General features: G+C 32.5%; 1 protein-coding gene and 1 non-coding gene across 3 annotated transcripts; both read right to left on the bottom strand.

Moving 5' to 3' along the window:
• Positions 1 to 1,960: 1,960 nt before the first annotated feature.
• On the bottom strand, positions 1,961 to 24,260 carry psidin (phagocyte signaling impaired). Of its 2 annotated transcripts, none has more exons than XM_074184226.1 (12): positions 24,120 to 24,260; positions 23,909 to 24,049; positions 21,151 to 21,375; positions 20,596 to 21,088; positions 18,110 to 18,294; positions 16,587 to 16,843; positions 16,014 to 16,353; positions 14,136 to 14,305; positions 11,717 to 11,931; positions 5,654 to 5,930; positions 5,317 to 5,571; positions 1,961 to 2,370 (listed from the first exon to the last, which is right to left on the bottom strand). In XM_074184226.1, the coding sequence occupies exons 2-12, from the start codon at positions 23,982 to 23,984 to the stop codon at positions 2,041 to 2,043; spliced, it is 2,823 nt and encodes a 940-aa protein (XP_074040327.1). In that variant the 5' UTR covers positions 23,985 to 24,049; positions 24,120 to 24,260; the 3' UTR covers positions 1,961 to 2,040. The 2 variants fall into 2 exon arrangements, with proteins under 2 accessions (XP_074040327.1, XP_074040328.1); XM_074184227.1 differs by having other exon boundaries at positions 23,909 to 24,039.
• A 2,975-nt stretch (positions 24,261 to 27,235) lies between these two features.
• TRNAF-GAA (transfer RNA phenylalanine (anticodon GAA)) lies at positions 27,236 to 27,308 on the bottom strand. Its single transcript has one exon. It is a non-coding gene; the product is annotated as a tRNA-Phe (tRNA).
• Positions 27,309 to 27,417: the final 109 nt, after the last annotated feature.

Raw genomic sequence — 27,417 nt, 5'->3', positions numbered from 1 at the left:
CACAAAATGAAAAAATACAATTCGATATTTTATTTACACTTTTAAGAGAGCAAATCAGAATATTTTTTCAGTTTTTATCGAATTGAAAATGACTTCCTGCATTGTAGGGAAACACTATGTATATATTTCACAAGACATATATGTGACAGTTCTGGTCATTTTATCACTTACAAAATGAACGATACTGTTAGGGGATAGGTATATGGCAAATAATAAACCAATTTTTTGCTACGTCAATCACCAGATCTGTCCATGGTCGTCCTTTTTATTTGGGTAATCATAAAAAAATCTAGTTCCTTCAATGACAAAAGAGGATTGTGCAGAAAGGATACGATATGCCTTCCATAGCTCAAAGCGTGACTCCATAGGAACAGCAACATGTGAAAATTTTATTTTCAGGTTCATTACATGTCTTGCAATCGGAGGACATAATTTTGTTAAAACACGAATTCAATTTTTGAAAATATGTTTATTTGAATTTCCTTCACATGACCTAGAATCTGAGTTTATAATGAAATGTAGAGTATTTCTTTAAAAATAACAAAGTTTGACTTCAGGAATACCTATTCGGTATTCCTTAAAGTGTTTGGAAAATGAAACTATTTTGGCTGAACTGTACTTAATGTCATTCTCACACTATCAAATTTTTTTACTTATTCTTTTTGCAATCTCTAATGTCGCAGTTCTCTTAGTCACCCTGTACCCAAAACACTTTTATATAATTGAATAGAACTGGCTGATACTTGATGAAAATCCATATTAAAAACTAATTAATACAGTTTATTGCATGATTTTCACTATAAAGGGTTTTATAACGTATACACATATTTCGCTATAAAATAGGTTCCTCAAGCATAGAATAGCTTGAAGAAGCTATTGTATAGCGAAACACGTGTCGCCGTTTTTATAAAACCCTTTATAGTGAAAAACTGTATTAATTAGTTTTTTTACACTTTTATATATTTGAAAATGTATAATGGACTTTACTAATAACTCGTCCCTCGTCCAGAATACTATAAACATATGAGTATTAGTAGTTAAAACACTGCTTTTGTTCCGAAGCTGGAATTGGCCGCAGTGGCAGTGCGCCCGACTCACGATCGGAAGGCCGTGGGTTCGATTCCCGCCTCGACCAGATATTTTTCGCGATATAATTTAAATGGTTGAAGCTGGGATGAATCTGCAACCGTGTTAGGAGTCACAAGTAAAAAGATATGACCTCGTTAGTCCTTAGCTTGCACAAGTTTCTCAACTTCTAAGAGTTGTCGTTCGTATGGGGGCGACAGCTGATTAACGGGAAAACAGATTTTAGCTTGATTTTTTTTTACTAAAGTGAATTTACCTCTAGACTAAATGGGTCCCTGCAGCTATAGTTCAATGACAACTTCATTATTTAAGGTAAAACTGAAACCTCTGGCATAGAATAAATCCAAAACAAACATTTTTCCCCAAACACCAAAACTGGCAACACTATTCACGACGCGCGTGTCACCAACCAACCAAGTTGGCGTCTGTAGGAAAGGATGTCTATTTCAGAGTGTTGCAGTTCAGGTGTTTGAACAGTGTCAATTTTGGACAACTTTTCAAACCAACCAATATTATTACGATTTTAAATTTTTTTAATTTCATTTTATACATATTTTACTCGATTTTATTGTCTGCTAACATGTCCCATACATTGTTAATATATTCAAGGATAAATGAATATTAATAATATGATGCAACTTTCAAATATTTCATGTTAATTAATTTGAACATTCACTTTCAAAATCAATATTCAATGAAATGGTTTACAAGATCTGAAAACAACAGTTGTGATATGTTTTTGATAATTTATTAGGTATGGTACAATTTTTTTAATAATTTTTATGTTACTCATAACTATCGACGGGTTTATCAAAATTTAACTTTTTGGCAATGAATTAAAAATATTTCATAACATTAGATGGAATAATGACAATTTTTAAAAATCATCATTTTATTTTACAATACATACAAACAGATCAATAAAAACAACTTCAATCAAACCAGCCATTCAAATTAAGTGAGAAGTTTTATTTTAGTTTTTAAAATAAGTTGCATTTCTTTATTGGCAATACTATAACTTTGAAGAATTTTATCAACAATATTATCATGCGGATTTAAATTTAGACTTTCAAATTTATTGTTGACTTCTCCTACTGGACTTGAATCAACCCAGTCTTGTAAAATATCACAAAAAACGTTCATTTCTTTCTTCAGTTTGTCCGCCACCGTATTTATTTGCTCCTTACTCTTACTATCAATAGACTTTCTCTTTCCTTTTTTTGCTTGTACGGGTTTCACCAACTCGCCACATAAAACACATATGAGGGATGTTACGCTAACAATCTGAAAAAGTAAACAATCTTTAGTGGTAGTACCAAATACTAGAACAAAGTGATAATGCCCAACATTTATAAGAACTGTTATTAATGAAAAAATACGACCCTATTGTGAGATTTCAACTAAAAGTGTACTGAACTGTAACTTGTTTTAAATCTTCTTAAGGTCTTTGATTGCATTAACTGTGACATATTGCTTAGAAAACTTTACTGGTACGAGTGCAGAGGAAAACCTTTCAAATTATATTAATCGTACTTTCAAGACAAAATAAAATAATCAGTACAACAGTAATCTCAGAGAGGAGAGCAACTGAAACTGGTGTGCCACGGAGTACCTTATTAGGCCCCAATTTGTAAATGATTCGACAAAAATTGACATCCAGTAGCTTCACACTGATGAAACTCCTAATTCATGGAAAGTGAAAAACTAAATTGAACTGTATAAAATAATATTATTCAACTTGGATGAAATTATTAACAGTTGTGACATTAATTTGCTATTAACGAATATGACAAAAAAATAACGTAAAATCATTCAAATAATACATGCTTGATGATCTTCCTGTGGACAATGAGATCTTGCAAAATGAAATAAACACAAAATTCCTGCGTATATTCATTGAAAATAAGTTGAAATTTGATGATCACATTAAACATCTCAATATTATGGGATAAGAGTAGTTTCTGAGGAGATGAATTTTAGTTTAGCGAAAACTGCCTACTTCGATATAATATACCATTTTGGCATGTAGTCCAACTATTTTGTCCTCTGTATTGGTACTACTAAAAAGTGCTGCAATACCAATACCTCTCAAACGTTGAACCCAGCAAAGACTTCAGAGAACTCTTTGCTTCCAATAACTGTTGTTGCACTGTTCATGTTAAAAACAGTTTATTTCGTAAACAAAACAAAATTTGAAAAAGTGAGTTTAGGTCACGACTCCCAATCCTCACATCAATTCTAGATAAACATTCAGTGTTTTACAATGAGGTTAAAATATACAACCATCTGCCAGTGGATAAAGGTCTGTGAACCCGTCTGAGTTCTTTAGAAGGACTGTAAAAAATGTTCTTGTCAATAGACCACAGGAATATTTAAAAAAATATTTTGAGTATTTTTTCAATTAGTTCTATTTGCATAAAATATAGGTGTATTTATTTGTATTGCATGTTTTTTAGACGATAAGTTTTAGAATATTTGATATTTATATTTTGTGATTGTATATAATTCGGAAGGTCTTAGGTAGCAGTCATAACACCACTCTTCTCAGCAATCTATGGTATTGATCAGATAAAAAAACCTGAGGAAATATATATGATGAAATTGGCCGATACTTGATGAAAATCCATAAGGTATTCAAAAAACACTTTATCGTGGAATTTTCACTAAACAGTTTTACAAAAATGCAACACGTGTTTCGCCATACAATTGCTGAGTAGATATGTAAATTCTACGCCCAACGATTTAATTTTTTTTTACTTGACCAATACCGTAAATTGCTGATGAGAGTGGTGTGACGACTGTTACCTAGGACCTTCCGAATTATTTTTTAGTTTTTAGTACTTTATCTACATCATTATTACCTTTTAATTTTCAATAAAACCGTTCAACATATTTTTTTTACTCAACACTCTAATGCCATACAGTTCTCGGACCGTTTTAACCTTTTACCTTAACTTGGGTGGTGTATTGCTCACAACTTACTCACAACACTCGACACGATACAAAATCTTGACTTGGGTGGGAGGTTCATGCTTCTATCCCGATTCTTAGTTGACAAAGTTCTTTGTATAGATTATGTTGGATTTGCATCTTTTCATAGTGTAGTACTATAGTACTAGTCTATTTCTAAGTGTAATATTATTCTACTAGTAAAGCCTTTGTCATGTGATACCCATATTGATGTAGTTGTGAAAAAATATGTTATCCGCTAATTTGAGCAAATTTATTAAGAACAATAAAGATAAAACTTCAGTGTCTCATATATCAGGAATATATAAGTTGATTTTTGGTTCTTGTCCAAAACTTTTATTGGTCAAACAGTACAAGCTTAATAAAAACCATTTCATTAAAAACTACGGAAACAAGCCATTCACCAGGTACCATTCAAGAAACAGTAGTAGGCATCATAGGACTTTTCACATACTTTGGTGAACCCACCAATATTACTTACTCTTTGAAAAAATAAACTTGGATATGGCTTTCAGAACAAATTGTTATTTGAGCAAATTTATTAAGAAAAATAAAGATAAAACTTCAGTGTTGCATATATCAGGAGTATATAGTTGATTTTTGGTTCTTTCCCAAAACTTTCATTGGTCGAACAGGGAGGCCCTTTTCCAAAAGAATAAAAGAGTAGGTATAGCAACAGTTTCTTGAATGTTAAGACCAATTCTACATTTGGTAGAGTGTTACATTTGAAAAACAACTCTATTTTTTGAGAGCTTGGAAATGAATAGAATTAAAAATTCTGAAAATTCACTGAATGGCCGAACAGAATTGATTGAATACATCTTTTTTAATGAATATTTGTTCTAATTTGTAAATTGGTAGGAATGAAAGTCATTCCAGTAAGAAGAGTATGTCATTATGTCTTGATGAAAAATTTGATAAGAAGAAGTTAATGTCAATGAGTGACAAATTACAAAGACTTGTTCATAATGACAAAATCTTGGAATAATAAAATTATAACATAATTATTTTCTTATATGTGTCTTTGTATGCCGTCATTATGAAAATTCCTATCTATTTTTATTCAGAAGACCCCAATAAAAAGCAATTGAACAGATATATCATTCTGATTCATGTATATTGATTATTTGTCCTGATTACAAATGAAAATTTTGATAATGATGTTCTCACATATTCTTTATCCGTCATAAATCACCTCCACAACATTTATATTCTTATAAATGTCCTTCATTCAATATGACAGATTAATGTATTACTTACCTCGACACAATTTACGGCAAGTTCCATAGATTTTCGTTTATCTAAGAAATCGTTACTTCTCCTTAGAGTTGATTCCCTCAAAAATTCAGTCAGGTTGCTCAGTTCGTTTTCTACGGATTTTGTACAACATTTAGTATATTCCAAATCATCAGATATCAAACTCAAGAAAAACTCGAAAAATGATTTGAATACAGAAAAATATGGTGCTTCTAAAGCACCATGCAGTCGTGAAGGTAGGGGTAATGGTAAAAGTCCCTGAAAATATAAAGCCATTTGAAAATTAATGTTTCAATAGAGACAGCTAAAATGCAAATGTGGCAAAACACACTTCATTTACCTGCTGAATTGGCTCGAACTTAGCAGAATCTGTTTTATCATGAAATATTTTCCATTCCTCAAGTACTGTTTTAAGGGATTCCACATGTTTTTGTCTCGTTCCGTCGAACGATTTAACAATCTCAACAGCATTAGCCATAGAAAATAATATAAACGTTCGAAGTTTCACAAAACATTTATCTTGTTCAAATAATTGTTTAGTTTCATTCCAGTCTTCGGGGTTAACTGCTATTCTTTCGGGGTCCCAAGATATATATACACTGAGATCGTGATTGTCTCTAAAATGAAAATTTATCAAATGAATATTTGTTTATTTTGTTAACGTTTCAATGCCACCTCAAATATATCTATATAGTGTCTGTTGAATTCAATTTGGAGCACATGCTTTTCTCCTGAGTTGACTACACTGTATTTGTCATGAGTATCAGTTGTCATATTAATTTTTCGCAACACTTCAACTAAATATTAAGAAAACTATACTAAAACCAATAATGATTGAGAGTAGAAGTAAGCCCAGTTGACAGCAAATCGGGGTCGTGTTTATTAATTTTTGAGAGGGTTAAGAATGAAAGAAAAATTCTTAGTACAATTAGTTAAAATATTCATACACATTTTTTATTTATTTCATTAAAACTTTGCAATATCATAATTTACCTAATCGTTGTAGTTATTAGGTGGGCCTTATGAAAACGGAGTAATAATCGTGGTAATTATATTAGGTACCAAATAAATTAACAATATTAATAAAAAACTATATATATATATATATATATATATATATATATACAGGGTGTCCCTGGACTTCCTCTTTTCCTCTCGGGAATGTACGATATTATTGTAGGTACAGTTTTGCCAAAACGAGGTGGTGAGGGCGCTCCTAGAACTGTACGTACCGTTGTATTGGAGGAAAATATTTTGGAAGCCGTCGCTGATAATCCTTCAATGAGCATCAGAAATCTATCAGAACAGTTCCATACATCCAAGTCCACTATTCATAGAATAATTAGGGAACAACTGCTCCACCCATTTCACATCCAGAAGGTACATGCCATGACACCTCAAGATTTTCCAGCACGACTGGAATATGCCAATTGGTTCATGGATAGGCAAAGAGAGGATATGACTTTTATTAATCGAGTTTTATTCACTGATGAAGCAGGTTTCAGTAGAGATGGAGTTATCAACTCTCATAATCTCCATATATGGGCCGAAGAAAATCCCCATGGGATATTGCAAACCAAACACCAACGGAAATTCAACGTGAATGTTTGGGCTGGTATCATAGGAAACCATCTTATAGGACCATTCGTTCTACAGGACCGATTGAATGGAGAACGTTATTTGGAGTTCATTCAGAACGATTTGAATGGACTTTTGGAACATGTTCCATTGCAAACCCGAAGAGATATGTGGTTTATGCATGATGGCGCTCCTCCTCATTTTAGTTTGATTGTGCGTGACCATCTGAACCATATTTTCCACAATAGATGGATTGGTAGAGGTGGGCCATATTCATGGCCATCGCGGTCTCCGGATTTAAATCCATTGGATTTCTTTCTGTGGGGGCATCTAAAAAGCCTTGTTTACGCTACACCTATTCACACAAGAGATGCATTGTTGAATAGAATAACATTACATTGTGAAGCCATACGAAACGACCCTGGAATGCTATTTCAAGTACAGAGAGGGTGTCTTCGCAGACTAAGAAAATGTATAGAGAGAGAAAGTGGTCATATCGAGCAGTTTCTGTAGCGGATTTTTCATTTCTGTTTGCTCTTGAGGCTCTTGAGTTTCGTTAGTTAAACATGTTTGCATTATAAAAATTCATTATGAACATTTTACCTATCATTTCCATTTTCCTTAAAAACTAATATTTTCGAATAATAGTAGACATCTCAGGATAAATGTTGTTGAATTAACGTTATCATTATTATTTCTGCTTTGATAGTTATTCATAATAATGGTGGACGAGCGGGTTTGATGTCGTCGAGTGAAACTAGATTTTTATCAAGACTCGTTGCTCCGATCGACTTTCCACACGAGTACTTTTATTCATAAACTTGTCCAAGTAACCTTAATTTGTTGAAAAATATTGAAAAATATCTGTCATTTCAAAGTTTTGGGGTGTGGACCATCGGGGGTAGTCCGTTCCTGACTTTGTAGCAAAACAACTGACTCCTACATGAAAGCTCATCGAAGGAATTCATTTGTTTAGTCAATTACCAAAATTTGTATGATTTTGAATATTCACTTGAAAAGTTATCAAAGAAAAACATTTTTCATTTTGTAACTTCGAGGGCCCGTTACTTGGTAACGAAGGATTTTAGGAAAAAAAGTTATTTTGACCCCATCTATACATTCCCGAGAGGAAAAGGGGAAGTCCAGGGACACCCTGTATGTATATATATATATATATATATATATATATATATATATATATATATATATATATATATATATATATATATATATATAACTTTTTTCACTATTGGGTTGCAGCAATTGATAAGTGAACTCTTTATAACTATTCTCAAGCTTTCGAGTAACTTAAACTCATTGTCAGAGGTACTAGAAAATACAAATTATAAATTTTTGATAATAGAATATAATATAAATGTAAATGTACAAATTTTCGTCTAATCTTCAATCTCAGATTCGTCACTGTTGCTACCGCTATCATCAAAGTGAATTATGATTGGTTCAATATTGTGTTCAATACGGTTGTCTACGTCCCACATTTTTGCTCCTCTTTTAAAACATGCTGCATGCATATCTTCCAGTCTTCTGCAGAAACAGTTCGAATAGCTTCTTGTAGGTGATGTTACACGTCCACTAATTTAAATGTTGTTTTCTCGTGCCACATATCCTTTTACTTGCGCCCAGATTAATTCTGTTGGGTTTAATTCGCAGTGTTATGGTGGTAACCTTAAAACTGTAATTCCACGACTTAACGCCATTTCATCCACTGCGAATTTTTTATATTTATCTGTGTGTAATTTTGTTAGCTGAAGTAGTTCTGCCTTTAAAGTATCTTTGTTATATTGGATGTTCTTATTAATTAACCATTCTTGAATTGCTGCTTTTTTCCATGATTGTTTCGGTAATGGTTCTAAATGTCGACTATGGTATGGGGCATTGTCCATGACGATGACAGACCCAGGTTCCACAAGTTGAATGATGCCTTCAAACCATTTTTCAAACACCTCCTCCTTCATCTCTTCATGATAGTCGCCTGTTTTCTTAGATTTAAATATTAATTCACCATTTGGTAAAAATCCACTGTCGCTTCCTATATGCGTAACTATCAGACGACTACCTTTTCCAGATGGCTGTTTTAACCCAACTGACAAACCTTCAATAAAGGCTTGTCGTGCACTTGTTATATTACCATCCTGCCATACTTTTTTGACCGTATGTCCTTGATTAACCCATGTCTCGTCCATGAAGTACAATTTTTTTTTGAGCTTCCGAAATTCGTCAATTTTTCTTAGATAGTTTCTTCTCCATGCTATTATTTCTTGACGTTCAATGAGAATGCTTTTCCTGTCAACTTTTCCGTACGTAAATTTCATTTCGTGTACAAGTTTCCTAAAAGTTTCTTTACCCATTTTTGGGACCAATTCATGATCGCTAAGTGGCTCCAGAACTGTTTGTAGTGTGGGCAGCTCATTTCTGAAAAAGGAACTGTGAATAGTTCTGCGTATACTGGTTTTGGCTTCTTCATCAACTGTGATTTTTTTTCGTCCGCTACTAGTTTTTGGCGTTTGTACGTCCCCATGAATTTCTGCTTCTTAGTATTTTGTAAATTGATGATTTTGGTACACCGGTATAATCAGAGCACATATCAACTAATTTATCTTTTGTAATTGTGGAACTTAATGATATAGAAATGCCCGGTTGGTTATTCGGAGGTACACACGTAGAATTACAGCACATATGCACAAAGTCATCTTTTGGTGGCTGATGATCTCTTTCAAGACAGTGAAATACTCGCAGTACAATTTGTTTTTCTCTTACTGACCGAGACTCCGACCGTTTTACCTTTTTCGACGTGGAAGGCCCGACCATGTCTCCCATTTTTTGAGTAGTTTGAAAACGGTGTAGAAATATAATATAATTTTCACCAATTGTTATCACAACACGTCGATTGCTGACTAACTTAACTGTAAAACGTACAATTCACGCTGTATAATTCACAAACCAATGATATGCTCATGGCTGCAAGTACATTAGTGAGGACTGCAACGATGAGATGGAAGTTACGGTAAAGTGACAAAGACAGAAATATCGTTGCGTACAGCGTTGCCACTAGTTGTAATAAATATCTAACACTATACAGAAAATAATAAATTTTAACTGATCAGTAATCAAGAAATGTATAAGTATTACTCATTACAAGCTCATTACTGATTTTTGTCATAAATAATACCTTTTAATCGTACTAGTATTGTGTATTATCTATAATTTGCCACAACCTACAACTCTACTGCTTACTATATTTTGATTCTGCTATAAACTGGTAACGTAAAATTTAGATATGACAACGCGCTTTACTCTCAATCATTATTGGTTTTACTATAAATGGAAAATGATTACAATGAAACAGCAAATAAAACAAAACTGGAATGTAATACAAACATCAACTACTAATGACACTACATATAACTGACACTAATGACTAATACACAGAGTAACCCGTTAATCCTTAACTCCCACAAGTTTCGACTTCTGAGGGTTGTCGTTCGTAGGGGTGCGACATCTGGTTAACAGAAAAACAGTTTTTTTTAACCAACTTACCCATTATTTAACCTCTTCAAAAAAATTATTCGGACCTTGTATTTGTCAGTTGGTCATACTTTTTCACTAGATTAGACATCAGAGCAAACTTATCGTGAGTGTAATATATTAATTTCAAATTCTACAATAACTTTGTAGGACAACTGAGATTACTCAGAAAACATAACTAGTTGCTTTGCAGTGAAAGCTACAGTGAAAGACAGTGGACGAATCTAGTCGTCAAGCGATGTCTAAGCTTAACTTTGCAACTAATCGCCTCACAAAGCCTTTTTCGTATTTGATATTCAAAGATTGAGTTCTGTGTCGATTCCATAGATGGCGTCTTCGTGAGAGAAATTGTCATCAAAATTACGACTTCAATCTCTAAATTATGTCTTTAAACTCGTAATTACTATTGTGATCTCGAAATTGCGACTTTAAACTGAAAATTACTACTTCAATCTCGAAATTACGACTTCAATCTCGAAATTACGACTTTACCACAAAAATTACGAGAATAAACGGGAAACTACGAGAATAAACTGGAAATTACGAGAATAAATTGGAAATTACGAGAATAAACTGGAAATTACGAGAATAAACTGGAAATTACGAGAATAAACTGGAAATTACGAGAATAAACTGGAAATTACGAGATTCGAATTGAAATTTAGCCTTTCAAAGTTATAATTTCGAGTTCAAAGTCGTAATTTCGAGTTTAACGTCGTAATTTTGAGTTTAAAGCCATAATTTCGAGTTTAAAGCCATAATTTCGAGTTTAAAGCCATAATTTCGAGTTCAAAGTCGTAATTTCGAGTTTAAAGTCGTAATTTCGAGTTTTAAGTCGTAATTTCTAATTTAAAGTCGTAACTTCTAGTATCCAAAAAACAAATGATAAAAATATGTGGCCCTTCTACGCTTCCGTACTTAACAGTATTGGGTAAAATATTTAGTCAGGAAAACAATTACAAAATAAGTATTTTGTGGTATTTTGCCTAAAAATGCGAATGTTGTAATTTTTCCTTGTATTGTATGTTGGGTGATTATTAATATATTTTGGCAAAAGTTCATTTATCGTTTTTATAAATATCAACGCTAAGTAAGGCAACCATTTTCTACAGATAACAAATTAAAAACTGCTAATATAGCATGTATGGGCATATATCAGTTTAACATCAAAATAATTCTTATTCCGCAATTTTGATATATGTATTTGTAATATGACAATTTCAAATTTATCAATATTTTTCATATTCTCTTTGTAAGGAAAAAAAATTGTGGTTCTTACCTTAATAGATCACATTCTATGTTATTGTCTTCTGGTGATATGATTAGGGAGTACAAAGTTTCCAGAGACATGCATTCCACTAAATTTAACATGATCCTATCTACAGCTACGGTGTTATAATGCAAACTATTATTCATTCTTTCCCTGAAGTCCATGAACTCGTCTAATTTTATGAATGATCCAAACTTATACGAGAATGTTAAGTGGTCTGAGCTCTGAAAAATGCAACTGTTTCAAGACTTCTCAGTTTTTTTAATGTGAAAGCTGTATCAAAATGACAATTGGAAAAAAAATTGCGAAGGGTATAATTTAGAGTTATCGAAATTAATTTCCAATAGTTATAACCCAATAGTTATAACCATAACCCATAGTTCATTCAATTATAAAGAGATATCAAAAACACAAATTACGAGTAGGTACTATTTTTATATCTTTTAACTTTGAGGTCTCATCAGCCCAGATTTCGTGAAAGGGATAAACACATGAAGCCGGTAAGTATAAAAACCTCATAAACAGATCAACAATACACATTTTCTTTCAGATACATACACACACTTAGTGCGTGACCTAAAGACACTTGTCTCAGTTAAGGTTAAGGAGAACCCCCATGCAAACATTACATACAGTAAAATCATGACAAATCAAAATCAACAGACCACGAGAGTGAAAGCACCTAAAGGCTAGGCTGAATTTCAACCGCAGGAGGTCAGATGTCAATCTCGATGAAGTGCCCTTCAGCAGGTTTAGGTCCACTCAGAAATGAGTGGGGGTGGATGAACGAGATTATATCTTCTGCACACAGTGATCGTGTGGGAAAGATTCTATCTCAGGGCACTCAATCCCGGGGAGGGGGGGATGGGGCATGGGAGAGGTCACATCCCTCGATTTTAATTGATAAAACACAGTGAAAAAACTGAATTTTCAGATCTACTGTTGGGACTATGAAAGAATCCACATGTGTCATCAATTTGTGAATCCAATATAAGCCCATAATCTGACACAAACCTATGAAAACGAAATGATATGATCACTGCTCCGAATAAACTAATGAAGAATTGCTTCAATTTTTTTTAAATCAATAGTGAAAACCCCATATTGTGATTTTTGATCAATAAAAACTACAACTGTTATGTTTTCTGTTTTTACTTGTAGAAAAAAAAAGGATGCTATAAGTATGTTATATTAATGACACATGTGCATTCTTTCATTGTCCCAACTATATATTTAGATAAAAATTCACTATTAAATATATAAAATGGTGCTGAAGACCAACACAGTATTTTTCTCATAATTAACAGTCAAAACTTTTGATTTTGTGTATCATCAATACATCAACTCCAAAAAACTATACATTTTAGAATATTCTAGAAAACAAAAATAGATGCAAATATGAAATTCATTTATAGGTCAATCCAAAAGCCAATGATTCACTTATAACTTGAATAAGTTATTATTTCATAATTAATCTTTTATATGAGAGAACAAAATTAAACGTAATGGATGAATCAGTAATTTGTGGTCGTTTGGTAGCCGGTCGGTTCGACGTGGGTGCTTTGTTCACTAACTCAAATTGACCGCCATGTTGATCGGTAGTTCAAGCCTGAACGATCGATTTTCACTTGCTATCGTCCAACACGTGTTAGGAATCACACGTTAAAAGGTAAGACCTTGTTAGTCCTCAGCTCGCACAAGTTTTGACTTCTCAAGGTTGTCGTTTATAGGGGTGTGACAGCTGGTTAACGAAAAAACATGTTCTTCGAAACACAAAACTGATTGTTTACATTATATATACAGTGTCACCATTAAAGTGTGCACCATATGGGAAACTTTTTTTTCGAAAAGTTTCAATGAAGTTTAACTTCGGCCCTTGTTTGTGCTTTAAATTTAACTTGAAATGATGCGGCTAACTGCGACCCACTGACGTTCAGTGTTTGTCAAATTCAACTTTTTTTTTTGAAAAAAATTGAAAAAGTGCATTTCTAGATCAAATTTAACAAAGAGTTACTTGAAAAAGTTGTGTCTACGGCAATTTTATATCCATATGCCAAATTTTATGCAACTAGGATAAAATTAACGTTTTGCTTATTTTTGACAGATATCCCCTTTATTTTAAAGGGGATTTAGGTGAAAGTAACGGAAACTACCAGTTTATATACAATATGGACTTGTACAGACACACATAATATAATAATAATGTAAACAATCAGTTTTGTGTTTGAAAGAAATGGATTTGAGTAAATATAAAATGTAATACCTACCTCATGAAATAAATTTTTTGTAATGGCGTCAATTTATTACTGGTATCTAAAAGGTGTTAATAACTACAAAATTTCATTTTATTCTGAAATGATGGTAAATTATTTACAGTAGAATGTTACGTTGTCCATATTTGTAAAGTTTCTTGGTATTCAATACTTACATCCTTATAATTGGAAGAGAAGAATTTCAAAGTAGTATCAAACAGATTTGTACATAAAGTAAACAACCCTGTAGTTGGTAACCTTGCACAATGGATAAAGCCTAAGGAATCTAATTGTAAATGTTTGATATCCAGACTACAATACATTTCCTGAGCACAGGAACCACCGCCTGAAATCATAAATCAAAACAATATGAAATTTATAGTTTTGAACCAATAACATAAAGGAGATTGAATTAAACTGATACCTAAATCAAATATTATCCAATTTGCTTATACTATTCAAAATAAAAATCATCATTACAAAAACAAACATTTCCATGCATCATCGATGGGTGTAATCTTTTATAAGGGATTTGAATTATGTATTAAACTATGATATATACCAAGACTGATTAGAATAACATAAAATTGTGTGAACTAGAATTCGACTTTTTCATTCATTCCGCTTCCATCAATATCAAACATTTGCCTTGAAATTTATTTCACATTCTGATATTCGTGAATCAGTACAAGACTATTAAAGTTTAAATTTGATGACATGTTAAATTGGGAAGCACATGTTGGTCTGTGTAAAAAACTTTCTACACAACTGTTCCTACTAAGACAGTCAAAGTATGGTATTACAGACATTCTATTCTCTTTTTAACCACCACCTAACATGTGGCACACTTTTATGGGGTCAGTCTTCACATGCAATTGAAGCTTTTAGTATGAAAAAAAAAGCAATCCGGATCATAGCCAATATTTCTTACAGTGAACACTGTCGTCCTCTATTTCAAAAACTCAAAATTCTACCCTTGCCATGTATTTTTATACTCTATAACATTTTAGAGATTCACAAAAATAATACTAAGTACCTTACAAATGCTAACTTCCATAATTACCCTACTCGAAGAGGTGCACACCTGAGGCCTCAATTTTATAGACTGGATCTATCAGCTCGAAATTCACTCAACTTACATTTATACAATAAAATACCAACAGACATTACCAGTCTAAGTTACAATCGTTTCAAGGCTAGAGTTAGGCACTCACTATTAAGGCACTGTTTCTACTCCATCGACGAATATTTGAATTGTGAGACATTAATATTTTAATATGTTACATGTGTTTTGTATTATTATTTTTTTTTCATAATAATTGTTTTAGATGTAATCAGCGTGTATAACAATAAATATCATTCAATTAATGTTAGTTATGTTTGTCAGTTTGACTTGTCACTATTGTACTTTTGTAGTTAATGTGATGAAATAAACATATTCTATTCTATTGAATGATTTGAAGTTCTTGTTTTTAATAACTTTCCAAAAAAAAAATCTTATCAAATTAAAATTTCTTTAAAAAAATCGTTTTCAAATAGTTATTAAAATCAAAATATATCAACTTTTAATTAAAATTTTAAAAAATGGTTCATTAGTTATATAGGTAATTGTTTTATATTGTTTCTGTTGTTTTTATATTCCATGAGTTACATGATTTCTTCATTTTTGTCCCACCGTCTCTTTATTTGTTGTGGAATTGGGCGCGGTGGTAGTCCTCCCGACTCACGATCGGAAGACCATGGGTTCGATTCCCTCCTCGACCAGATAATTTTCTCGAGAGAATTTATCTGGTTGAAGCTGGAATGATTCTGCAACCGTGTTAGGAATCACACGTTAAAAGGTAAGACCTCGTTAATCCTTAGCCCGCACAAGTTTCTCAACTTCTGAGATTGTCGTTCGTATGGGGGCGACAGCTGATTAACGGAAAAACAGATTTAAACAGATTTAAACAGATGTTCTGGTGATGATTTGAATATTATTCCTGCTAGAGTTTGATTGAACTTTTGGATGACTATATTTTTTTACAATTTTACAAGAAGAAATATCAACTTACCCAAAGAATGGTAGAGTCTAACTGCCAACAGTTTAGCATGAAAATTGTTAGGTGAATTCTTCAACAAATTTTCCAATAACATGAGTGCTACAATAATAGAATCAGCCTTTTTTTCAATTTGTGCCAAGTCATAAAGAATATGAGCCGCCATTAAGGTATAAAGATCCGAAGGACCTAGATCAGTGGTGAGTAAGTTTTTGCCATAAGTCTGGTAACCATGCTGATAGTGCAACGTAAAGGCAGTCACCAGAGCTTTCATATGATCAACAGACAGATTTTTGTGTCCACCACATAAACGGGAAAGTTGAAGAGCACATATGTGACGCTGCATCTGATGCTCCTGCAAAAATCATGCCTTAGTAGCAATGAATTGAAAAAAATTTATGAACAAACAATTTTCAGATTAATTTTGTGATTGACACAACGAAGGATTATCCAAAGTACAAATGTATATTCAATATATCCAAAATGATTTCCATTAATAAATAAAAACAAGATTTTATGAAGTTTTTTTTTCCAAACTTACTTTGAAATTCCTTTCGAGATTGTAAAATATTCTAGAATTCATCTTACCGTTTGTGGCACACTTGTTGAACTTATTCCAACATCTTTGATCAGCCTAGTAGATAGTTCACTTTTCATTACAGCATTCAAAAGATTCAAGTATATTCTCAAATCTGAGACACAACAAAGTTTGTGACCAAACTTTCTAAAATATTCTATAAACAACTCAATAGTTTCACCAAGAAGCTCCGTAGTACTCAGTTTCTTCTCCATCAATTTTGAACACAGTTCAAATCGCGCTAGGTAGGCACCTCGCAACAGGAAATCTGTAAATAATTATGAATCAATTTCCAAATAAACCAAGTTATATTATATTGGACATGAGAATTAGATGTTTATAGTCAATTTTTGCCAAAGAATTTAATCCTGAACTATCTTATCAAATTTCTTATGACTATAATCTTGTTATTGTGTTTCAGTATTCATTTATCCCAATCAAAACTATCAATTGCAATCAAGAGACTAACATAATATAATTGTGATTGGAGTTTGTTGTCATTCGACAATATTTTACAAAACAAGTTTTCACATGCACTAACTAATTTCCTATAATTGTTATTATAATATTTCAACTATTTTCATGTTCCTATGACTTGTGATATTGGAGAAACAAAAGACATGAGGTAAACTAATGATGAATTAGAATTTAAAATTCGAGTTTATATTTTATTTTCAGATTTTATTGATATTTTCACTTTCTGAAATCTACTCCTTAGATTCTTCAGGATGTCTACCCATTAAGATGTTGCTTGTCTTCGAATTGTTTTCAATTAATTTAGCCTATTTCGTGACAGGAATCACACGTTAATAGGTGAGACCTCATTAGTCTTTAGCTGGCACAAGTTTCGACTTTTGAAAGTTGTCGTTTGTAGGGGGGCAATAGCTGGTTAACGGAAAAACAGATTTAATGTTCCGAACACATTTTCTTTTGATTTTCATTCACTTCAACCCTATTGATTATGGGGATATAAACAATTTTCAATTATTTTGAGTAGAAATTACCTAATACAGGGATAATTAACCAGGGTTGTTCCAGATCTGGTGAAGAGTCAAACATTCCTGATTGAGATTACTACAACAATTGTGAAAATGAATCCGAAATTACCAAATGAGTCATTTGCAACATCGGGCTTATATCATCACAGTCAAGAGGAAGATCTTCCTCTTGAAGATGATCACTTGGTGATTGAAACACGTGTTGAAGTGATAAAATAACGGTTGGTGTTGGAAAAAAACTGCAGTAATAAAAACTGCAGTAATATTTAAAAGGAAATAGTTTGATGGTTTCTTCTCTACAATGGTGTTGATTATTAGATCTAATATTATAGACCTAGCCTCTGAGTATTTATTATGAAATTACAATGGAGTTAACCTCAAAAAAGTCGAATTTATTCATGAATAGAAAAGGTGTCCTATTGAATTGAATATCTGTCTCATAGATAGCTTCTCTCAAATCTAATTACATTCCAATATGTACATAGAGAAAATTAATAACAATTACTTGAAATTAGTTAATTCAATAATCAACTTACCATGTCCTACTTCATTTTCCAATATTCTACAGATAAATTCATGAGCTTTATCAGCGGTATCATCAACAGATTCCATTTCGTTGTCGCAACCATTAAGAGAGTCTCCATTATTAAATGAGTTGTTTAGTGACATTAACTCTAATACAGAGTTAACATATTCCTTCCATATATCCCATCTGTCTACACTAGAAAAAAAGAAAAATTAAAAATGAATACACTACTGAAAAATTCAAGCTCGGGTTCTTTGAAAAAATACTTAGCTCATTTTTAGTTGATCAGTTTCTTGCAAAATTAAATTTGCTTCTCTTTTTTGCTGATTTCTAATCTGATGTCAGAATTTAATAAAATCAACATATCAGGGTCTCACTTTTGTTATTAAAAAAAATGTTACTATCCCATATTGTTTCACATACTACTTTTTATTTTTTCAGATCCTTTTTTTTTAAAGCAAAATATGTTCAACTACATATTACATAAAGAATTATTTTCCAGACTATATGAAAATTCCACAAGGGTGCTTGTGCTTCTGGTTGTGTTGCTAGATCACAGTATCAAGGGAGAAAATAAGGGGTGTCAAAAAATTGTCAGCAAAAATTATATATTTTTTTTGGCGATTTCTTCATTCAACATATTACCCAAGAATTATTATTATACTCTTTCGCCGTTTATTTGTGTTTCTCTGGATAAGACAGTAGAATAAACACAATTTGAAATCAATAGATATTTCAGATACTTTTTGAACAAGTATTGATTTAACTTTTTGACATGGGGAGTAGAATATTGTGTAAGTTGACATCGATAGAGTTTCTGCTTGACTTTTTCAGTCTCATGATTGTGGAAATTACAATTTCTGTTTAATGTTGATTCATTTTTATGAATATCTATCAAAAGTTGATACAGATAAATAGAAGGTACTGTCATTATTTTCATCGAAAGGAAATGAGGTCAACAGGAGTCTAAGAAACCAGCCCCAGATAATATCCTTACAGCCTTTTTTTGTAACATAAATATCCTATTTGTGTTAGTACTATTTCCCCAGAGAATTGTTCCATATGAGATGTGAGAATGGAAAAAAGCGTAGTAAGCTGATAATAGCGCCTGTTGAGAGATTATATCTTTCAATTTCCGAATAAGAAATGTGTATTTCGACAGTTTAATGCTAAGTTGTTCAATGTGCTCTAACCAGTTCAAATTATCATCTAGATGTATGCCTAAGAGTTTAACACTGTGTCCTTCAACCCAACAAGTGTTTGATGTAAAAATGATGTGTTGAGTTTTATTTTCGTTTAACATTAGATTGTTTCTTTTGAACCATATGTCAGCATTCTTTTGAATTTGATTTATATAGCGCACTGAATTACCCTTGATTTTTCCGGATGTTGTAAGAGTAGTATCATCTGCGAAAGCAAAACAATGTTGAGGTGACATGAAGGAAAAGATATAATTTATATAGATTATAAATAAAAGAAGCCCCAGAACCGAACCTTGGGGAACTCCACATGTAACTGGTTTCGAGTCGGATACATTGTTCAAGTCAATTGACACATATTGGTATCTGTTTGTCAGATATGAAGAAAAAAGAGACAGAGGGATTCCTCTTATGCCATAGTCATCTATTCAGTAGAATAGAATGGGAGACGCATTCGAATGTTTTAGTTAGATCACATAAAGCAGCAATAGTGTGTTCTCGTTTTTCAAAGCAAGTCACTATGTTTTCGATCACTTTCTTTACCACACTTATTGTGGAGGACGAGTTCCTAAATCCAAATTGATTAGTGTTGAATAGCTTGTACTTATGAAAATACTCATAAAGCCTATTTTTGCTGAAAATTGGGACGATCGATATTGGCCAGTAATTTTCAGTTGCATCCTCACTGCCTTTCTTAAAAACTGGGACAACTCGGGTCACCTTAAATTCACTTGGAAATATACTTTTTTCAATACACGCGTTAAAGAGTATTCCAAGCGGTTCAATTAGATACGAGGCTGTTTCTTTGACAATTCTACTATTAAGTTCATATGCATCACACGAGTTTAGATCAGATATTGCCCCAGCAACTTCATTGTTCAAAATAGGTTCCATGAAATAGGATCTTGGTGTATTTGGTCTGTCTGTTATTGATAGAGGAATATAATGGGAATTTGAGGTTGACAGATCCTCAGATATTTTCAATTACTTTCTGCTGTTACTAAATGTTGTACATTGAGTATGTATTTAGGCTGCAAAGATGGTTTTTCTAAAAAGAAACTATATGTAGACAGCTTGTGAGGAAAACAGTACCTCAAAATTTTTCTATGGGCATAAAGGATATTTTTAAAGGATTTCCAAATTCTTACTTCAGATTAGTGATCAGTAGAAGACAAAAAAATAAATATATAGTTTGTTTTATCTACAAGAATTATGCAAACAGAACTTTCATTGAAATTTGATTTGATATACATATTCCAATTTATTCCATGTTAATTCTGAATATAAAGAAACTTACTTGTTGATCAAAATACGTTTGCAAATCAAATTAACTTCACTCCATTTATTTAATTTCTTGAGATATTTAAGCTTGTTTTGAGGGAGGTTTGTACATTGTAATTTTGAACCTAAAGGACCATCGAAAACTTCTAATATTTCTTGGTACTTTTCAAGTAGTTCTAAAATCATCACATATAACTGCACTTCTTGTTCAGCATCAATTTTATTCTCAGTTAACAGTTTATTGAACATTCTTTCAGCGAGACACAAAAGAAGTTTCTTTTTTTGGGGGTCTTTGGAACCTTCACCTCTTGTTGCTTGTAGTATTATGCTCATAACAGCCCAGCAATAATAAGGATTTTTTGGTTTCGTTTTATACAAAGCCATTGCACTCTGTTGCTGAGCCTTGAAATCAGAAATTCTAACATATGCCATGAATAAGTGGGTATGCAATTCTTCGTTGCTGGGATCAATTTTCAGTGCTGCTTCATAAAGGATACATATTTTATCCACTGAAATAATTCAAAGGTTAAAACATTGAAACCTTTTGAAAAAGTTTGGCAACTCAACTCACATTGTTGCGTTTCTCTATAACAAAGTGTCATAGCCTGTAAAGTAGCATCATCACTAGGTTTTTCTTTTGTGAGAGTTTCTAAAATGACAGTACTTTCATTTTCCTTGCCCATTCGATGTAATGTCAGAGCTTGTAATGCTTTTGCACAATGTAGATTTGGAGTCTTTTTCAGCACCTTAATGCATTCCTGTAGTGCTTTCTTGTTGTTGCCACTATCTATCCAATCTGAAAATGACATAAATCATTACCTGACCATTACATAAAAAGTAAAAAAGATTCTGACCTACATAGATGGAATTTATACTAAAAACAGATTTCTAGATTTTTATTAGATAGTGTATATCGAAACACATAAATTCCTTAAAAGTATTCAAAGAGTTATTATTAGAATATATCAAATTATAATACATGACATACTGTGAAATTATATACGTATATGAATTATTCATGTATGCATAACTATCTAGTAGTATTAGTAGTAGTCTACTACTACTAATACATGTTGCGGTTGTTTGCTGTTTTCTAAACTGTTTAGTGAAAATTTGACAATAAAGTGTTATTAGAATTACTTTATAGATTTTCATTAACAGCCAATTCCATTACATAGATGTAATTTTTATTTTGGATACAGGTCTACCTTGAAATATTCACAGTACATGTTGACAAAAAATCATCAGTGAGTAATGAAATTTGAAATTTATGTAATCCATGTTTCATATGTTTATGAAAAAGGATATGGGCTTCTTTACTCTCGTAATTTCATAGAGACTGGTAGAATACTATTTTTGTGGAAATTCAATATTTGGAAAGGACTTTCTTGTTTTCTTTTATTTAGGAAACTACTTACCAAAAAACAAGAAAATTAAAAAAAATAACTCTTGAGGCAAATGATGGTTTTCAGATATTAACCAAAAGAATCTCATGAATTTTCATGAAGTATCGGTCAGTTGACCATTTTCTTGGAGGGGGGGGGGGTGTTGTATGACTTGAAACAATACAATTTGACTGCAATAATCATTTCATTTTCTGTGATACCAGTAAGGTTCCATGATGACAGTGTGTATATGAGTTGTAAGCATCTAATAACAGTTATAGAAGTCATATCTACATATGTGAAAGATAAAGATAATCTGAAATAATAACCAACAATAGGTATTTGCTATTGGTCAAGATCAATATCGAGTCTTTCAAATAAAGAAATAGATTTTGTGAGAGTACCTTGATTTTTATGAAATCTTGATTCAACTTGTGCACAAATAGAACGCAATAGAGCAGCTTGAGTCTGACTGAATCTGGTTTGATTGTCCTATTTTTGATACTAAAGTATTTTAATTTTATCAGAAGCTAATTTTTCTTCATTTGAAGTCGAATTATGTTTTTCAGTGGCCTCCAGAAAGAGTTAAAAATTATAATCATGATGTGCTTTCTCCGTTCCACAGATAATAACATCATCCAAATAAGCGAAAGTATTCTACAGATCTTCCTTTCGAATGTTTTGAATTAGCTAGCGACTCCGTTAGCAACCCCGAATGGAGTTCTTGGAATCTGTAATATATTACCGCTTGCTTCAAAAGCAGTGTACTTCTGTTGACTGATATCTGATGAATAGCTTCCAGAGATCAATCACGCTGAATATTTCACATTTTGACAATCTTTCCACAATATTTTTTAATCGGAGTGAAGAAGTTGCATCAGATAATGTGAATTCATTTATTAATCGTTTAGGAATAATCAATAAGCATTCTCTTATGAGTTTCACTAGTTGTAATTAATATTGAACGAAAGTCATTTTTTGTGGAGGAAAATCAGTTTTTTATCGACCTTTTTTGAATATATTTACCTTCCACTATCTGAAAAATATGAAAATTATAATGGAGAACTTTATACAACTATAAAAAGGGCAAACTTTTCAGTTTACCCCGATAAGTTACTGCGTAACATAAATTAAAAAAAAACTCATTTGAATCTGTTGAAAAAGTTGAGAAATAAATAATCAGCAAAGGAATAACTGCAAATATCTTCGAATTTTTTGTCCATTTCTGAAGACGGAGGCAGATTTTGGCCTCCGAAACCTGAAGATAAGTATTTTATTATTTCTTAGCAATTGTTTTTATAGAGAAAATTGTTAAATACGACAAGTCACTGATAAATAGAACATTTTTCTTTGTGAAAAAGACTTTGATTTTACACAGTAACTTATCGGGGTAAACTAAAAAGTTTGCCCTTTCTAAGCTTGTATAAAGTTCTCTATTAAAATTTTCATATTTTTCACATTGTGGAAGGTAAAAAATTGTAATTCAGCACTTCAGAGTGAGAACACATTTATTTTTATCTGATGAATTTCTTGACAAACTTTCATTGCAGATGTACTTAGCTTTCTTCAATACTCTGATCTTATCATCAAGACTTTCGAAGATGAAAAACAAAAACTCTAGAGTATTGCCCAAGTGATTTCTTGAATTTCCATGTCAAGAAGCGCTGTATCAACTGTGAAATGGGATGATTCTCTTCAAAAAAGATATGAGATAACCTCTTGGAGTAAACTTCCTTTCCAGATATTAGTGAAACATCTAGTAGTGGGCAAATACTGTAGTCTCATATTCATATAACAACTATCTTGATTTTTGGGTCCTACAGATCCTAGACCTGAAGTAAATGTGTAAACAGCCAAGAAATAATAAAACATAACCTCATATCTTTCCTTTATCGGCTTGAATAATTGGAATCCAGGTATGAGCAACTATTAACAGATACTTACCGTAAATAGGGCGCAGTCTTCGTTCAACAACAGAATTATCCTGGTGCACGTGCATATTTGACTGAGCCCTGGACATTTTTACTCAAACTAGGTTATGTTACCGGGACCTCTTTGAATAATTTTTTCTTTTGCTGTAAATCACTACAATTGAATTATTTAGACTAGAAAAGTTCAGGAAGTCTGTTATTAATAGCTCCTTTTTATTGTTTACCTGGCTTATACCGCCATGATTGACAAATTGAAAATGTGAAAATGTGAACCTGAAGTAACGAATAAACACATCAAAAGGACAGCTCAGTTCATACATTATTTGTAACTACATATCTAAGATATTGATGACGTCTCCAAAATTGCTTTATATATTATCTATGATTATTATTGGTAATCTGCCTTATTTCACTAGAAGTATAGGATGTGGTGTAGTATGGTGGACTACCTCACTTCAATGACAAATATCGAAAATTCAATTCTATGGCCACTTTCAAAAATATCAAATATTTTTACGTACTTTAAGTATACCGTAACTGTTTTGACTGAATGTTAGAATGAATATGGATTGGTATTTCAATAACTGACACATTTCGGGTAGAAATTTGCCGGAATTGTTTTTTTTTGTGAACATTCCCGCTAATGCCAACAGAGTGATTCACGCAATGGTAAACAATGGGCTGTTTAGAATCGGACCTTTGTCATTTTTCATAGTTCTCAAGCCACATTTTGCTATTTCCAGACTTCTAAAAGCATCCAGAAATCTAGCGCCAAGTACAAAGTTCATCAATTCCAGAGTTTTCATTCAAGGCGTTCTACTGACCGACAATAGATTTTTTGGTCTCTAAAATCGGATATGTGCTGCGTTTTCTTTCAAACAAGGTTCATTGGCTCGCTTAGTCAGATCCGATATATTTTTTATCACAGTTCTCACGGGTTATTTCACTTAAGGAAAATATAACAAGCCTATTGATAAGAAAGCTCCGACCTGCGATTTTGTGTTGTGGCGATGGTGTGAGCTATCAGGAATGTTGTTGTAAATCATCCCCTAAAAAAAATAACACCGGCCGTCGCTGGTCGTCATAAATCAATTGTGACGTGCTCAACTCGACGTGCGCTCGCGGCCGTTCTTGACGTGGCGTTGCTTCAAAAATAATGCTACCGGCTTCGATGGAATTTCAAGGAATATAATACCATCTTGTCATATATAAACACTACCTACGAGCATATCGATATAGTCAAGTTTTGCGCGCAGTTCGGTGCAAAGCGATCTGATAAGGCGAGATTTTAATAAGAGTTGAAGTTTTAGTTATTAGTGTTTTGTTGTAATAATAGTTAAATAAAGTCAAGTTTGATTATTATACAGTGTAGTCAATTATTGATACGGGGAATACATAACAATATATCTGAAAGTACCTATTGTTATTATTTCTTTAGAGATCAAATTCTAATCACTAAGACAACCAAAAATGTTAACTCCTGGTTGTTTTCAATTTCATATGTGAATCTATCATTCGAGGATATGTTGTCCTTTGATTTCTTTGTATCTGAAATCGTAAATGCATCATCGTCTACAAATATTATACAAGACCGTAGTTCATTTTGATAATTTTCAAGAAAGAGAAATAAAAATTCAAGGAAATCTTTAGTAAACCAAGCATAAACTAGTGAACTTTGAAACTACCTATTCATCGAATTCAATTTATACGTTCTCTTCAGTTGGATTTCATTTGTCGTGGGCCAATGGACCCAGGTTTCTTTTTTGTCTCATTTAAAAAATGTTATATCTGGAAACGCACACTCGTAATGAAGAACTGAGGACCCTTTTCACATCGAAATATAAGCATCTACTCTAAGAGAACAAAACGGTACTCAACAATGAGATATCATTGTATCTTTTATACATATAAGGGTGACGAAAAGTAAGAGGTAGAAGAGGTAGTAGAGTAAGTAGTTTGTGATGCAGATGGTCGAGTTGTAATGATGCGTAAGAAGCATCATTTTTTCATTTCATTTTTTTTAGTTCAATTTCAGTGTTTGCCAATAATTGACCCCGTGGTTTGCCAATAATTGACTACACTGTACAATTAAACTTTATTTCGCTGCTACTTTGACAATACGACCAAACAATTCAACTAAAACTTCAAAGTAATATTCAAATGTTTATCGCCTTATTAGAACACTTCGCACTACACTGTCAACTAGACTTTCTCGATATGTGTGTGTGTGTGTGTGTGTGTGTGTGTGTGTGTGTGTGTGTGTGTGTGTGTGTAGTGTAGTATTTATATAAGTTGATCGAAGTCTCTCTAAGCCGATAGGGAAGTCCCCGGAAGTCTATCATAGCGACGCGGTATCTAGAACGATCGCGAATCGCAGGTCGCGTTGAGCGCAACCATGGCCAAGTCACGATCGATTAACAGCGACCAGCGGCAGCCGACGTAATTTTATTCAGGGGATGATTTACAACGATAATAACTGATGTTGGCCGACATGTAAAAACAACAAAAAACTTTCAATAATAGGAACACCACTGGAACCACAATATAAAGGTTCCTTTAATGTTATGAAAGTACCTACTCTGAAAATCAGCACGTGCTTCAGTAGTTTCAAGCTCAGACTTTTGCCATTTTCTCAGCAGGTTATGAAAATATGAAATATGAATTTGTCATTTACTATTTCCATTATTGAAATGTTGTTTCAGGATCCTAAACTGTAACTTTTCAAGATCGTAAGATGCCATTAAGTTGGTCGATTGTACCAAATAGTATTGGGGTATTCGCAACTGACGGTTCATTTTATAAATTTCTGAACTAGAAAGAATGAGTAATGGAAGTAGTCAAAAAGTTACTTGAAACAGATTTATATCTTAGTACTTGATTCAATGCATGAATCTCATTCAATGTCAGATTCAGTATTCTCATTCCTTACACACAAGCAGATCATTTTGCCTCGTGAGATGTATTTTATTTGTTCACTGTTCATTTCTATATGTACATGTAGTTTTTCTGTAAACAATTTTAAGGAAGTGAATAAATACACATTATTATTATTAATCGGAAAAGATTTTTTTCAACACTTTACTTTTCATTTATTACAAGTAATATTAAAAATATGAGACAGAAATTCAGTGGGATTTCGAAAGGTGGTTTCGGATTTCAATTTCCGTAAAAAATAAAGACACTCTGAGAAGGGGTAGAAATTCAATAGAGTGTACATTATTTTCTTCAGAGAAATTAAATGAAGGGTTAAACTGAAATAACTATCAATTATTTCCTCTATAATCTTTACAAAAAATATGAAAAATATCAATAAAGGTTTGAAATCGGAAAAAAAAAAAGTTGCCGAAACCCGGGATCGAACCAGGGACCTTTAGATCTTCAGTCTAACGCTCTCCCAACTGAGCTATTTCGGCTTGTAACGAGTAATCTCTTTTTTTTATCTCAATCAAAATATTTTATAAAAATGACTTAAATATAATATAGTAATAATAAGTTACACCTTTCATCTGAATAGTTTGGTGA

This window comes from Leptinotarsa decemlineata, unplaced genomic scaffold, assembly GCF_025532065.1.
Source record: "Leptinotarsa decemlineata unplaced genomic scaffold, Ldec_3_MD MMD2_tig00026354_RagTag_RagTag, whole genome shotgun sequence".
Lineage (NCBI taxonomy): Eukaryota > Metazoa > Arthropoda > Insecta > Coleoptera > Chrysomelidae > Leptinotarsa > Leptinotarsa decemlineata.
Note: the sequence above shows the minus strand (reverse complement) of the source record. Positions and strands in the feature narration are given on the sequence as shown.